The following is a 16,849-nucleotide window of genomic DNA, read 5'->3' on the forward strand; positions in this document are numbered from 1 at the left end:
CCAAAATCTCACCCAGGGAACCAAATTATTCAGAACCGGTTCTGAACACAACCTCACCCCTCTTTAATCTAATCACTTCCTCTGACTGTATCTTCTACTTTTCTTCTACTTTTATCTTCTACTTCTACTGACTGAGGTGTGTAAGATACTGTGTGTGATAAAGAGAAGTGAGCTGATGCTCCTCTATCTCTTCTTCAGTTCATGTACAGGATGATGTTTCTGCAGCAGTAATGCTCCTCTACACTTTTAACTGTTAATGTTAGAAATAATGTGATAAATACGACACACTCACCTGATACAGTCAGTCTAACAGCAGCACTGATCTCTGAGTAGCTCAGCTCTGTTAACCCTCTTCCCTTACAGCTATAATCACCTTCATCAGACCCATCAACATTAGAGATTTCATATTTCTTCCTCCATTGAGCTTCACTGAGAGGATTATTATTCTTAAACCACTCGTATCTCCAGTCTTCTCCACTTTCTATATCACATGTGAGAGTGACTCTCTCTCTGATGAACACTCGCTCAGCTGGCCGCACTTTCACTGTAGCCTTTGGTCTCTCTGTTCAAAAATCACAAACACTTTAGAAACACAGAAACTCTGTCTGAAGAAGATGATTTCTCATCAGAAGATACAGAATTCAAAATAATTCTGGAATAATAAAATATTTTTACTGTCATTTTAAAATGAAGCCGTTTTAAAAAAAGAAATCCGAAATAATAACGTACTTCTTACTGTAATCTTGACTGGATCACTGTAGTCTGTGTAGCTGTTTTCTCCTTTGAGTGCTGAACACTGATACTCTGCTGTATCAGACGCTGTTATACTGAGTGTGTTGGTGGTTTTATATTCAGAAGTCAGATGATCTAACTGCTGAGAGACTCTGAACCACATAAACTTCCATCCAGTGAGAGAGCTCTGCAGATCACAGGTCAGAGTAAGTGTGTCTCCAGTGTAGACAGTGGTGTCAGGATTTACTCTCAGTGTTGGTTTGGAGTTTTCTGTTAATATGAAATGATGAAGAGATCAGTTGAATTAATTTTGCTTTAACCTTACATTACATTACATTAGTTTTATGATGTTCAGATCAGGCTTGTTGTTTAATGAGTTGAATCTTTCCATATTATAATCATGTAGAAATATTTAACAACTGTATTTTTAAATACACATATATAGTGGGTTAAAGTCATTTGTATAGACAAACAATTATAATATAATATAATATAATATTAAAAGCAGATGGAATTGTTTACCTTGAGATTGTCCACAGTGAAGTACAGTCAGCACTACAGTAAGGAAAGAAACAGAGGACATGATGCATTAATGTAATATACAGTATTAGCTTATATCACTGGTGGAATTAAAGGGTGTATAAAACTCTGATTACAGATGGAGCGGCTGTTTGATTAAAGAGTGAAATCACTGCTGCTCCTTTTGCAGTTTATTAAACACAGAATAAACTCATCTCAGGTTACTGAAGAAAAAATACAAAGAGATTGTGTTCTTCCTTTCAGAAGAAATGCTTTTATACAGTCAACAGTTTCTATTAAAGCATCAGAAAAAACTTCTGATGACACTAAATTTGCTAGGAAACCTTAATGTGGCATCTGGAACCGCCCTCAATTGGTATTGTCAATCAGCCCCAAAAATACTGATCTCTAGATCTAATGCTACTCCATCCCATCCCATTTTAAACTGTGCACTGATTAAGCTGGATGGTCCCTAGAAACTCTGTTTATACTCATTAATTTGGGTGTTAAAAATTGGTCTTATTATAGCTGTTTATTATTTTGTTGCCTTTGTTGCCCAAACCTTGCTGCCATAAAGTCTAAATTAGTTAATGTTTTTAAAAATTGTTTTTTTTTTTTTCAATTCTGATATATGTACTGTGCTCTATTGTGAATAAAATAAGGCTCTGTGAGATTAAATGTAATGCCTTCTATAACATCCAATCCAATGCTTTTTACAATGCAAATTCAAGTTAATTTATACAGTAGGAAAAAAATACTACATTAAGAAATATTTTCTTTTTACATGAAAACATGCGTGCAACAATTATTGGCACCCTTGATGTCAATAAGCCATACAACCCCGCTTTGCCAACATGATAGCACTTTATGCCATTTCACAAGATAACCCCATAGCTCTTCTATTGGGTTGAGGTCTGAGGACATGGAGATGGTCATGAGAGGAGCTTGATTTTCTCTCTGGAAAACCATTTTTGTGTAGATATTTTTTATTTAAAATGTCCCTTATTTCTAAGAGTTAACGATGCCATGCACCCTAACAAGGTTCCCGGGGCCTTCTAACAAAAAGCGGACCCACAGCATCGAGAACCCCCCCCCCCCCCTTAATTCACAGTAGGCATGAGGTGCATTTAAAGTGGGTCTCTGAGCTGAGTGGAAGGCTTTGATGAAAAGAATCCAGAAACAAATTATTAAAACTGGCCGCATGTAAAGAGCACAGCATGAGCTCAAATGAGAATTTGTGCCCCAGCGCACTCTAAAAATAAAAAATGAATCGCCTTCGAGAAAAGTCTTAATATTATGAGATTTAAGCTTTTATTTTCTTTGTAACTGGTTTTAAAGGGATAACATTCAACAACACCTTTTTTACTCCCCCATAAATTTAGACTTTGTTTACAAATTAATTCTATGGACAGGATTTTTAATGTCCTACATGTTAAAATTACATTTGGTCACATCTAAAACACATTTAAAAAAATACTGGAATAAATTATCAGATTGATCAACATTATAATATAAATTGCCCACTCAAATAAACATCTTAAAGCAGCAGAACACCTCCACGAACTAACGCTTGCTCTACCTGTTAAACACTGTTCAGCTAAGGTTATTATAATGTTATTTGTGTACATAGCATAGTTAATTAAAAGTGCAGCTTATAGTCATGTTCAGTCGTTATATAAACAGTTTTTTATTAGTGGATGCGCTTAATAGCCATATATATTTGTTAGTACTTTTTATAATAAACATGTGCCTGATAATAATGAGAAAATGTATGCACATTAGTGGTTTTGTTTTCAACTGGTGGGGCTTTACAGCGCAGATACAGAAAAATTTAACCTGTTCATAACTTTAGAGACTAAAAAAGGCTTTTGGGAAACAGGTGCAAAATTGTCATTCTTAAAGTTGTCTGTAATACCTTTCATTAACAAGAAATGCACCCCAGGGCTAACCTGTTTTTATTTTCTACCTAGAACTTAAAGAAAGTTGGGTTCTTCATAGATATGTGTATATTTAAGTATTTAAGGTATTATATGATCAAAACATGTTGTATACCATAAAGCATGTGTAAAACAATCTGTATCATAAATGCAGCTGATAAATAATCAGTGGGCAGATATTGCATTTTGGTATTTTGTATTCACTTAAACAACAATATAAATACCCATACTAAACACATATTCATGTAGATACAGTAGCTGTATGTCTGTCCCAGAGCCCAGCATTATTTCTGTTTCTGCCTCTTACTGAAAATGCTCAGCAGCATTAAAATTGATGGTCACCCCTAATGTTCCTCTGAGTTAAAAAAAAAAGATTGATTGATTGATTGCATAATAAGTAGGCAGTTATAAAGAGTATTTGGTATTGTCTTAGACATACATAAAAAAAACAATACTGAACATTTATTCAGGCAGATACAGTAGTGATAGTGAGTGTGTGTGAGGCCTGTAAATATGCCCAGCCTGAAAAACTGTGTCAGTCCAGTCCACCACCACTCTGTTCCACTGATAAACTCCACCACCATCACTGCACTGTGCACACTTATTACACAGCACAATAGCTACCTCTGCACAGTTCACCATGTACAATGTGTGCATTACTGTCTACAACCACCACTACAACTGTACTGTTTCCCACCACGATGGTCCTGTTCACGACCACCTGTTGGGTCTTTTTGTTGCTATTTCTAAATTAGTTGATGGGTATTTTCCCCTTTAATGGCAGGCTAAGATGCTAATCATAACAAAAAATACTGATCAGAGCCCGATGTAGAGAAGACCCTCCCACATCTCTTACCCCCATCCTCTCCCCATGTGCACTTGTGCAAACACCATCTAATAGTGTCCATTACTGTCCTCAACCATTATCTGTACTCTATCCTCCTCATGCACATTAAATATATTATAATTTTATGTGGCCATATTGGGCCTGAAAATAAATATTGATTTTTTTACTGTTATTATTCTTATGGAACTCATATATCCAGTAATATGAGGTAATCAAAAGGTTTCAAGTACATCAGAACTGTAAATATTAAACCCTAGATCATTTCACATCCATTTACTATCCGCAAAACTGTGAGATAACTGCAAGATTTGTTCAATTACACTGAAATCCACACTTGAGTCCTGCTACTTTCATCTGCTGCTATGAGCACCTCATCACGTCAAAAAACACGTCATAAAACACATCAAACTACCTTAAACTGAAGAAGAACTGAAGACGTCTATCATGAGAAGAAGAGCTAAAGCTCACAAATCTGCACTGATTCTATTCAGACTGTATTTAATCACCTTCATACAGCAGCAGCTCTGAGTCTAATGAAGATATAAATAAAATATTTACTTACAGATCAGAACAGAGAGCAGACTGACCCCCATACTGTGCTACTGATCACTGACTGATAGACTGAGTCACTGACTGACTGAGTGTTATATACCTCTCACAAAGCACATCCCACAGAGAGAGAGAAAGAGAGAGAGAGAGAGATAATAAGGTAATTTCCTGAACACAATAAGCAGCTTCTGTCTAGTAGCAAGAAAAATCTGATTCTTCAACTTGGAAAGAAACAAGAACTTTTTGGGCATTCATGGCATGATTTCAATTAAAGAATTAATTAATAATTAATAGCTTCTCAAGAGCAGGAGAAACGTGTATGTTGTTTAGGTTTATAAGAGCTGGTACTGTACTCATATGTAATGGTATCAGTGAGTTTGACACTATGGGCCTTATCGTACACCCTGCACAAGGCACATTGCAATGCTCATTGCTATCTCATACGCTAGAAACAGTCTATTTTTATGCTTTTCTATTTTTTATGCTTTTTTTTTCGTCATTAAAACATATTGTTGGAGTTTAGGAATATATTAATGCCGACGGATATGTCCTCTCTCAAACATGGGGATCTCAGACAATGTGCTGTCATGGTTCAGATCATACCTCACTGGGCGCTCGTTCAAGGTGTCGTGGCAAGGACAGCTGTCCTCAGCCCACTCCCTATCCACTGGGGTTCCCCAGGGTTCAGTACTGGGTCCCCTTCTCTTCTCAATATACACCTCCTCTCTTGGCTAGGTTATCCACTCACATAGCTTTTCCTACCATTGCTTTGCTGATGACCCCCAGCTATACCTGTCATTCTCACCTGAAGACTCAATCTCTGCACGGATATCGCAGTGTCTCTCTGACATATCCTCATGGATGAAGGAGAATCACCTTCAATTAAATCTCTCAAAGACTGAACTTCTGGTCATACCAGCAAAATCATCTTTTCAACACAACTTTTCTATAAGCATCGACTCTCTCTCTCACCGACAAGAACCTGGGTGTTATGGTTGATGACCAGCTCTCATTCACGCACCATGTGGCCTCAGTTGCTCTAAAATACCTCACACAAAAATGCCGAAGCACACAACATTGCACGCAGGACTGCCTCTGTTTTGTAAAAAAAAAAAATTGTTTGAATTAATAAGGTCGAATCAAGTGTAGTTCATATAGTAAAGAAGTGGTATAAAACTCACTATAATCACCATATTTACTGTTATTAAACCAAGAGAAATCAGGTAAAATGTGCTGCGCCTCCCTTTCTCTCTTTTACAGCGTGGAGCTGAATTCAGAGCGAGGCTACAAATATAAAATAAAACTCAATACAGTTAAATAGACTTAAGATGAGTTATAAGGACCTGTAAAGTTGATCATATAATGTCAAATATAAAGAATAGGTTGAGGTTTTGGTGAGCTGTTTCTATGATTAGAAAGTGAAACTAACATCAGTTAGTATTGCAAACGCTTTTACATAAACATTAAACAGGAAAAAGAATAAAAAACATTGCCGTTCCCTTAAATGAGCTGCTGGTGTATCTTCACATCATGAACGCACATGTACAGCGCACAGTGCTGCGCTGTTAAGATACAAATGCGTCAAAGTCACAGGGTCTGGCTCTTAAAGGGAATGATCACTAATCTAATTGGTTTATTTCATGTTACGCCCAAAACACACCCATGAATAATTAAGAGAATTAGTACACGCCTTTTGCACGCTCACTATACCAAGACACAGGACACACCCCTAAAAGAAAAAGGCAGAAAGTGCAACGAACCAGTGTGCTATAGATCCCTAAAATAGGGCCCTATGTCTGACTATCAGAAAACATGATAAGTATAGTGTTAGAAAAAGTACATAATTAAAAAAAACAGTATATCATTAGCATTTTTATTTTTTGTGCATTGACAACAGACATTTTCTGAATGAAAATGCCTATTATCTAATTTTTATTTCCAAATAAAATATGCAAAAGGGGAAAAACTCAGTGGTCCATTTTTTGACGTTATAAAACAGCTTTACTGGTCAAAATCTGGATCATCTAACTAGACTTATCAGTAAACACATTTACATTTTCCACTAAAACCTGCTTTAGGCTGGGTGGAGCTACTGCTGTTGTTGCTAGTAACTGTGAAATGCTGTGTCCGATTGCAAATCATTCACGTTGTTATTGCTAAACTAGAGTTTAACTTAAATTGTATTAATATGATTAGACTAGTAAGGATTTAAATCATGAGAACGTTGATGGAAAAATTTATGTTATTGTGACTTAACTGCTTTAAATAGTATGACTTTTGACTGCACTGTTTTTCTTTTTATTTAGATCCTCAGTAGACGAGGACGTCATTACCACAGTCACTCTGAAACAAACGTCACACCACAAACACAATAGGCCCCACCACCTCTCGCTCTAAGTGAAAATAGTCCTGTGTGTGGAGACGTAAAGGACAGATGGTTCCCACAGTTTATATGTTTATATCACTTTCTGCTAAATATTTAAAATCAACGTTTAGCATTTTACAAACATTTAACAGGTTATTTAGGTCAGTATGTACTGTATGGCGTCACATCAATGTCAAAAGTCGGGGAAGCAAGAATAACAGGTGAAAATAATTAACCAGTGTGTTTTCAACTTTTTGTATGTGTAAATTAACTTCTCGTGAGCGCAAATGTAAAACTCGCGAGCAAAAAAAGGGAATTGTGTGTGCTCTGAACAAAATATTGCTCTCAAGCTTCATTTTTATCATCTCTTTTTTTTCCTCTCGAATTCACAGTTCAATTCATTCCATGTGAGTTACCTGCGGCAGCAGTCTCAGTGAATGCTATTGGCTGAAATCTCCAGGGTTTGTGACAGACCGCCTACCTCCAAGAGCCGGAGGAGGGCGGAGAAAGAAGGACAGCAGGAGAGTTAGCTAACTGGCTATGCTAACATCCAAACAACCCGCTCTCCAGCGCTGTTAGCCCGGGTATAGTGCCCGGAGTGGCAGGCTCGCTGACTCTGTCTGCCGGGTTAGAGCCAGGAGCGACCGACCCTCCGGCTCTGTCTGCGCAGCTTCAGTGCTTGGAGCGACCGGCTCTAGACTGCTGTTCGCTCGGAGAGACGGTCTCTCCAGGCGCTAACCTTGGCAGACAGAGCTGGAGAGCGGGTTGTTTGGATGTTAGCATAGCCAGTTAGCTAACTCCCCTGCTGCCTTCTTTCCCTGCCCTCCTCAGGCTCCTGGAGGTAGGCGGTCCGTCAAAAATCCTGGAGATATCAGTCAATAGCATTTGCTGAGGGCGGCGACCCTGACCCCGCCCCCAAACTGTCAAAACCACCAACCAAGCGCAAAAAACTCACTCAAGAGAAAACTGCTGCCGCAGGTAACTCACATGGAGCACGAGGAGAACTGTGAATTCGAGAGGAGAAAAAGAGGAGCAACATTTTCTTCAGCGCGCACATGATTCCCTTTTTTTTGCTCGCAAGTTTCACATTTGTGCTCACGAGAACTTAATTTACACACACAAAATATTAAAACACGCTGGTTAATTTTTTTCACCTGGTATTTTTGTGCCCCTGACTTTTGACCATAGTACTGAGTAAAACACCAGCAATATTTCACATGTCCACTGAATGGCCTTTTTATTACTATATTATTATCTGACCTGGTCAAGTCTTTATCCCTTAACTAACAAACTCATCACCCGCCACTCCACCAATCACAAGTGAGTAGTGTACATACTTGAGGTCAAACTGACCTAAGTTGATGACTGGTCTCAACTTGTTTGATTAGCCTGCTTTAATCATGTGCCATAAGGCATAAGTCAGCCCTCGTGAAACTCACACATACAGGGGTTGGACAATGAAACTGAAACACCTGGTTTTAGACCACAATAATTTATTGTCCTGACGGACAGTTCTGGTAAAAACAGGAGAGTTGAGGTGCACACTGATCTCTGACGTGATTTAGGAAGCCGTGGTTTTATGTTTTTTGGATAAAATCCGGGTTAGCACCCAAACATCCCTTTCAGGCAGCTTCCCCTTGCGTCCACAGTTAATCCTATTGGATGTGGTTGGTCCTTCTTGGTGGTATGCTGACATTACCCTGGATGCTGTGGCTTCTGAAACTTCACAAAGACTTGCTGTCTTGGTCACAAATGCGCCAGCAAGACGTGCATCAACAATTTGTTCTCTTTTGAGATCTGGTATGTCGCCCATAATGTTGTGTGCATTGCAATATTTTGAGCAAAACGGTGCTCTTACCCTGATAATTGAACCTTCACACTCTGCTCTTACTGGTGCAATGTGCAATTAATGAAGATTGGCCACCAGGCTGCTCCAATTTAGCCATGAAACCTCCCACACTAAAATGACAGGTGTTTCAGTTTCATTGTCCAACCCCTGTATCTCAGATTAGTCCACAAAATACTGAGTAAATGTACAGTTTTCGTACCAACTCCAAGAAGAGGCCTTGAAGCCTATTTCGGAAAAAATAAGCACAGCACATATAAAGTTTTACCCATGGTTACATATAAATCACTCAAAACAGTTAACTAGAGATCAGAAAATAAAACTGAATAACAAATTGGTCATGCTAAATATTGTTAAGATAAAATACTGATTATGTATTTAATCAGGAATAACTATACTACTGTACTGTACGTACTGTACCTTGCATTCACATCATGTTAGTTTCTGAAGTGTGTGCATTACTAAAGCACTAAATGAATATAAGATAAGTGAGGCAGACATCACAAATGACAGTTGGTCGCCCCTAGTGGTGATAAGGGGAAGAATACCTGCTCAGCAACATGTTCAGGACATCCTGTGGCATCATCTAAAACATTTATGTTCAAATGAGTTACAGGAATCCATAGGGAACCAGTCTGCCTCCATTCCTAACCATGTTTCAGTTTGTCTTTAGACTAGAAACAGCCCAATTCAATTGTACAGCTTTCCTAATCTACTTATTCTTTTGCTGTCATGTTGTAATCACTTACATATATCATCATTCCATTCACACATATAGGTCCCTATTTGAACAGTCTATAGATGAGCCAGCAACTCGCACGGTAGGTATGGACGTCTGACACTTGACTATGGACAAGGTTGTGATCAGTCAGTGGTGCACCTGTGTTTTCTGCCACCAAGATAGCACTACAACAAAAATTTACCTGAAAACACCTTACTTTCAGACCACCACCACACCCACTGGCATAGATATATTCCTAAACACTCGTTATTTAAGCATCACAGACACAAGGCGTGAAAATAGACTGTTATAGCAGGGTGTAAGTTAGCAAGGAGCATTGCAACACACCATGCTCAGGGCCTAAGATAAAGCCCATAAAGTTTATGGTTAATTAATCTGAACACCTCAAATAAATAAAAATGTATCTTACCTGTTTTTGGGACAACAGAAAACTGTAGAAGGAATAGATAAAAAGGATAAAAGGATAAAATAGAGTTTGGTAGAATACCGCAATGTTGATTTCCACAAGGATGATTTTATTAGAAAGCAGTGGGCAAAAGCACCACTCTTTTTTTAATCATGAGAATATCTTCACCACTGTTTCACCAGGACAGAAGTCAAACCACCAGAACAAAACAACACTCTGACCTCAGCTTTCTGAAACTGTCTATTCTGGGTACACAGACATTATCTAACCAATATATTTAAATATATATGAAGACCTCTCAGTGTTTTCAGGTATCTCAAGACAAGACAAGACAACCAAATTTACCACACCTGTGCTTGATGCATAGACGCAATGTGGTCACACACACTGAGAGTTATGGGCTTTGCTTAAGGTCCCAAAAAAAAAACATATTTACTATAATTGTGCTGGGAGCACAGATGTGGTTTCCACATTTAAAATATTAATGCAGTAAACACACACACACATGAGTGACACACAGTGAGCACAGGTGCACAGAGCAGTGGGTATCCATGGCAGTAAAGTTTGAGGGGTTTTTTCAAGACTAAACAGTGCCAGCTTGCCGAGTCTGGGTATCAGAAATTGGCAGCTTGGGTATCAAATCAGTATAACAGGAATTAAAGAAAACACTTAATTCTTGACGTCAAAAGGGTCATCTCCATATATTTGATTGTGATGGTTTCCTTTTTATCGTGTAAAAAATTTATATAACCTCAAATATACGTTTAATGTAAATACACAAACTTTCTGAAATTGTGGAGCAAATATTGAGGGCTGAAATCTTTTTTTAACCCTTGTGTGGTGTTCGGGTCTGTGGGACCCATTTTCATTTTTCATCAAATTCAAACTCATTGGCATTGGCTCATTTTTTGTAAAAAACATATATCAAAACACATTTTTGATAAACACAAATTGTACACCCCCCCCGCCTACACATTTATATTACATACAGTATGTTTGGCCAAGGGCTAATAAACATTGCTTCATTTGTAAATTTTTGCAAGCAACCTTTATTGTTATCAACCACAATACAGGCACTAATAGGCTTAAATATAATACACCTATGATACTATTTTTTAAAAAAGATAATACAAAGATCAACATTATAAACACTGTTTTGTTTCATTTAATGGAATTCCAAAACTGATATTTTCAAAAATATACATACACGTGTCAAAAGATTAAAGAAACGAAAGAAAGATCACAGCTACAGTTCTAGTTAAGACCTGAAGTGACAGAACAAGAAAAATCTCAGATAAGCAGAGGAAAAGGATGGTGAGAACAGTCATAGTCAACCCACAGACCATCTCCAAAGACCTACAACATCATCTTTCTGCAGAAAGATGTGCACTTTACACAAGGAGAGGCTGTATGGGAGAGAAATGCACAAGAAGCCATTTCTGAGCACACGCCACAAACAGAGTCACTTGAGTTATTGCACACTTTTTGTAAATCCTATAAACTTTATTTCACTTCTAAAATATCACTGTGTTTATCTGCTATATTATATATTTAACTGAAATTGCTGATCTGAACAACCAATTATTTAAAAGGAAAATCATGAAAATTATCAGGGGTGCCCAAACATTTTCATACCACTGTAGTTTTGTTAGTACAGTATTTGTAAAAAGCATGGTTAGCCTTTGTGAAGTTCACGCATATCTCACACATATAATCCACAAAATACTGAATGAATGTACAGTTTTCGTACTAACCCGTAAAGCCTATCTCAGCCAAATTAAGCACAGCACATATGAAGTTGTACCTATGTTACATATGAATCAAATAATTAAATATGATGAATATAAAAAATGAAATAATTAATCAGAGCTCAGAAAGTAAAACTGGAAAACCTATTGATCATGCTAAATATTTTTTAAGCTAAAATACTGATTATTTATTTAATCGAGAATAACACAATAAACTATAGGACAAAACTCCTCCACACTCTTTCCCCACATAATGTTCCAAGTGAGAAATGAAGCACTTTTGTAAGTCACTCTGGATAAGAAAATCTGGTAAATTATATAAATATAAATGTAAATTAGCTGCTGTTTGGAGTTTCTTAGGTGATTTCTGGAGGGGATGGTTTGAATAGCTTGTGATTGTGAGTGGGCAAGAGCATATATCTTCACCACTGTTTCACCAGGACAGAAGTCAAACCACCAGAACAAAACAACACTCTGGCCTCAGCTTTCTGAAACTGTCTATTTTGGGAACACAGACGCTACCTTACCAATATATAAATATATATGAACGCCTCTCAGTGTTTTTCTATCTCAAGACAAAACAAGACAACCAAATTCACCACACCTTGTTCATGACCAAACAGTGTCAGCTTGCCGAGTCAGACGTTGGCAGCTTAAATATCAAATCAATATAAGAAGAATTAAACAAACACTTTCTTCTTGATGTTAAACATGTCATCTCCATATATTGGATAATGTTTTTCTTTTTATCATGTGAAAAATCTGTTCTTTTGCAAATTCTTCGTATTTCTATAACCTCAAATATATATTTAATGTAAATACACTAAACATTCAGAGTTTTTGAAGCAAATATTTGAGAGTTAATAATGGATGGGACTTTCTTCCTCTCTTGAGGACTGAAATCTTTTTTTAAACTTTTGTATGAATACAACCATGAGACTCCTGTAGAGATGATCTGATGTGAGAAATTTGATTAAGGCTTCATTCACACTGCAGGTAAAATAAGCCTAATATTTTCTCTTGTAATAAATGTTTGAGTAACTGCATAAAAAAATAATTCTTCAATTTTAATAGTTTATATTATTTTGATTATACCACAGTGCTGAAATTCTAATATTTTTTATAGATTTTACACATGCCTTATGAGCTGATGTAATGGCTCAGTACATTCAGCAAATTATTTTTAACAGCTTGCTGGCTGTTATTATGTTACAGGTGAGTAAAGCACACTGATATAGAGATTTCTTCTGCATACCATTATCATTAAATGTTGAGACAAAAGAATGCTCCTGAGACAAAAAAGCAAGGTCAGAACTAACTGTGGCATAATAATTAGGACATCTATGTTAAAAAATAATATAACCCAAAATGTTGTTTTATTGCACCACTTTGCAAATGTCAACCAGCTTATGAAAACAACATTAAGTATGTATGTGAGGTCTAATGACAATCCCAAAAAGTGATTTTATTGCAAGAAAGGTCAGAAATCTTCTTAAAATAAAATAAATATATCATTCATTTTTTTTAAATATAAGATGTAACAATCTCTGTATGTCATTTGTGATCAATAGTAATCTGATGAATTTTAAATATATTTTAAAATTATATTATATTAAACTCATGTGAGTTTAAAGACTCAATCAGTCTGTAGCTGAACAGTGCCACCTCTGCCCCATAACTAGTACTGCATTTACTGACAGAGAGTGAAAATGAAGCTGCTGAACGTCTGGGGAACTGGGGGTCTCAAACAGGGTCCTAAAAGCACACAGGATTAGAACTCTAACATGAAAACCTGGAATTCAGCTCTCAGTACGATGTTCCTCTTCTATCAGTTCTTACGTTCTGTTCACCTCATCAGGTTCAGCTGTGAAACACAATGATGATCAGATTAGTCTTTAATCAGATAATCTGATTCAGTTTAAGTGGAACAGAGAGATTTCTGATCCACTGAGTTTTAGAGTGAGTTTATTGAGTTCTCACCTCGAGCTCTGTAGCATTTCACCCCCAGTATGATGGACGCTAACAGATATGGAGACGCTGCCACCAGACAACTGAGCAGACAGAGGACTGAGAATGGAGCTTCTGAACTGGACAGACCTGACACAAATAAACACATAAACACAAAAAAACAAACAAAAACAGTTATATTATGGGTATCTATTTCTAATTAGATTCTGAATAGACCATTTCAATGAGGAAAACAATAACAAAGCTACTGCGCATGTCTGTTCCTTCGACGCTTCCGGTGGCGCTATATTCAAGTATACAGCTGTCAAAATGAGAGCGCATATTTCGCTCCTGAACACAGAGCAAACACGCTATAGTTAGAAATTAGTAATAAGTGATCAAACCTCTTTTCCTGATCCTTTTGGTAAGGATTTAAAAGGGAAGTTTTTTCCTCTGATTTAAAACGTTTCCAGATGTGACCTACCCAGATGTGATCACTACCTTGTTGAAACGGAGGCAGTAAAAGCGCACCGCAGCTTGGGTGCATATAATTACTTTCTCAGTGGAAAAGTTGGGAATATTTGTTCCTGTAGTAGAGAGGCATAACTATAGTGTATTTTGAGGTTGGAGGAAGTCAAACGCTATCCAACATGTACCCTGCATGGTTTGTAGCTAAGAAGGAGGGAGAAGTTGTGAGCGGACGCTGTAACTGCAGGGCAGGTTAGCAGTATGAAAAACGAAAGCAAGCGTGTTTACTATGGAGGACCAAAAATGACTAAATAAAAATAAATAAAAAAATGTTGAAATAAATAAATAAATAAATGTTGACATAAATAAATGCACATATAAATGAATAAATAAATATATAAATAAGAAATGTATTTATTAATTAATTAATTTACCTATACGATTATTTGTGCACGATTTATTTTTTATATTTTTATTTATTTATTAATTTATATGTGCATTTATATATATAATTATTCATTTCAACATTAATTTATTTATTCATTTATTTATTTATATATTTATACATTTATAAGTGTATTTATTTACACTTTTGTCATTTTTGGTCCTCCATAGTTTACTTGTTTAAAGAACAATTTGACCTGATTTTCAATGTTTGTGACTCTCAGACTATGTGAAGTTTGCATTCATGTTAAATTAAAAAGTTACGTCCACTGTTTTGAACGATGTTTACCGCTAAACGGAAGTGTTCTAGGAACAGCTACGTCACTTCCTACGCTCATGAATATTCCTTTGAAACTGTCTATAGAAATTATATTTTGATTTATAAGTACTATACTTGTGTTAATACTAATGTTACTGGACAGTGTTAAAGTCATGTATGGAAACACTGGAAACTCACTGTGCACTGTGATGTTAAGCGGATGGCTCCTTCCTCCAGATCCAGACTGGCACCAGTACACTCCAGTGTGAGATGTGGAGAGAGAGCTGATGTTGCATGTATATCCTGTAACTGATACCCAGACTGATGTACAATCTAACAACTCCCCACTGTGTGTGTATCGTCTCACTCTCCATCCAGTAGAGTCATTCTGTCCCTCACAGCTCAGAGACAGAGAGTCATTGATAAAGTGGCGAGTTCTGCCGGGACGGATGATGAGAGAGACCGGAGGAGACGGGCCTGGAAAGAAATAATGAACCTAAGGGTTACAGTTTTTTTGTTTCATTGAAAAACATTTTTTGCTTTACTGACTGACATTCTTTGTTTGGAACAGACATAGGCAAGCAAGTACAGGATTAAAAAGCTGTGTTATTTTGTGTTTAAAATTGTATTGTAAAGAGAAGCAATGATAAGATAATGCAACTCAGTCTGAACAGGTTGATCAGAATGTATGCCCATTTTATGTGAGAAGGGAAAAAAGGCAGAGAATAATAGGATAATAGATGTAGAGAGAAGGGGAAGTGGACAACAGCGGTGAGTGAGGGCTTTAGTGTTGAGATTATTTTGTCCACTGTGTCTCTTGAGTATCAGAGGTAAGTCATAGAAGGAATAAACAATGACAATAGACTGCAGTGGATGATAATGATCATGTCCGGTAGTGTCTGGCATGAAGCGTCCATGCAAACAAAAAGAAGGGCAAGTGGACAACAGCAGTGAGTAAGGGCTTTAGTGCTGAGATTCCCCAAGCCACAGTGTCTCTTTTGTACCAAGGGGAAGTCATAGAAGGCATGAACACAGACAGTGGACAGTGCAGTGAATGATAATGATCATGACCAGTAGTGTCTGGCATGAAGTGTCTATGCAAACAGACAAGTGACTCTGCCAAAAATTGCATCCACAGTCAATGCAGGAGGCCCCAAAGTCAGGAGACACAAGCCTTGTTTAGGCCATGGACTTGTCAATAACTGTAAACCTCAAAATGCACCTATTTGCTAAGTGTACCCAATTAAAATCGCAAACAGATTGTATCTACAAGGATGGTGTTCCTGCAAAATTGTGCACACTGAACCAATTCTACATGTTCTCACCAGTGATCCATAGTGGCTGTGGGTTGCTGGACTGTGTGTCAAATGTTGGTTCTCCTCTCGTTGCTCTGCACACATAAACTCCTGTGTGATTTAGAGCAGCAGGACTGAGAGTGTAGGAGCCTCCAGCTTCTCTTCTGCTGTCTGAGACGAGCTCCTGACCATCTCTGTACCAGCTGAACCTCCAGCCTGTAGAGGAGTGTCTAACCTCACAGCTTAGAGTCACTGAGTCTCCTTCAGTCAGCCAGCTCTGTGGAGACACACTCAGTACTGCCTGAGCTTCACCTGACAGAACAGAACAGAAATAAATCATGATGATACAGAGAGATAAGATTATTACATTTAATTACTGAGAACAAAACCACACACTCACCAAACACAGTCAGTGTAAGAGCATCACTCATCTCTGAGAACACTGAGTCACGTTTTCTTTCTCCTCTGCAGGTGAATTTACCACTGTCATGCTCTCTAACAGGGTTAAATCTGAACTCCTGAGATGTGCTGTGTAAGTGAAATTCTTGATCATCTTTAAACCAGCTGTATTTCCATTCAGTGTCTCCTCCTGACTGTATATCACATCCCAGAGTGACAGTCTCTCCTCTATACACATCTTTATCAGGATTTACAGACACCACAGCTTTAGGACTTTCTGTTAAAACACGCATTTTAAAAAAAATGGAATTGTATTAATGATGTAGAAGAAAATGACCTCATGGTT

General features: G+C 37.4%; 2 protein-coding genes and 1 long non-coding RNA gene across 3 annotated transcripts in view; all 3 read right to left on the reverse strand.

Moving 5' to 3' along the window:
- The window catches only part of LOC111190563 (titin-like), a 135,829-nt gene extending 126,762 nt beyond the window's left edge, over positions 1–9,067 (reverse strand). Inside the window, exons 1-2 of the mRNA XM_049483124.1 lie at positions 9,064–9,067; positions 293–562 (exon numbers count right to left, since the gene is read on the reverse strand). Of these exons, the coding sequence (XP_049339081.1) occupies positions 293–562; positions 9,064–9,067 (274 nt within the window). The remainder of the gene's footprint in view (positions 1–292; positions 563–9,063) is intronic.
- Positions 9,068–13,228: 4,161 nt separating this feature from the next.
- On the reverse strand, positions 13,229–15,279 carry LOC103041924 (uncharacterized). The gene is made up of 3 exons (XR_007440208.1): positions 15,008–15,279; positions 13,672–13,788; positions 13,229–13,555 (listed from the first exon to the last, which is right to left on the reverse strand). It is a non-coding gene; the product is annotated as an uncharacterized LOC103041924 (long non-coding RNA).
- Positions 15,280–16,120: 841 nt separating this feature from the next.
- On the reverse strand, positions 16,121–16,796 carry LOC125780452 (B-cell receptor CD22-like). The gene is made up of 2 exons (XM_049483125.1): positions 16,505–16,796; positions 16,121–16,416 (listed from the first exon to the last, which is right to left on the reverse strand). Exons 1-2 carry the CDS (start codon positions 16,794–16,796, stop codon positions 16,121–16,123), a joined length of 588 nt encoding a protein of 195 aa, XP_049339082.1.
- Positions 16,797–16,849: the final 53 nt, after the last annotated feature.

This window comes from Astyanax mexicanus, chromosome 8 (assembly GCF_023375975.1).
Source record: "Astyanax mexicanus isolate ESR-SI-001 chromosome 8, AstMex3_surface, whole genome shotgun sequence".
In the NCBI taxonomy this organism is placed as follows: Eukaryota; Metazoa; Chordata; class Actinopteri; order Characiformes; family Acestrorhamphidae; genus Astyanax; species Astyanax mexicanus.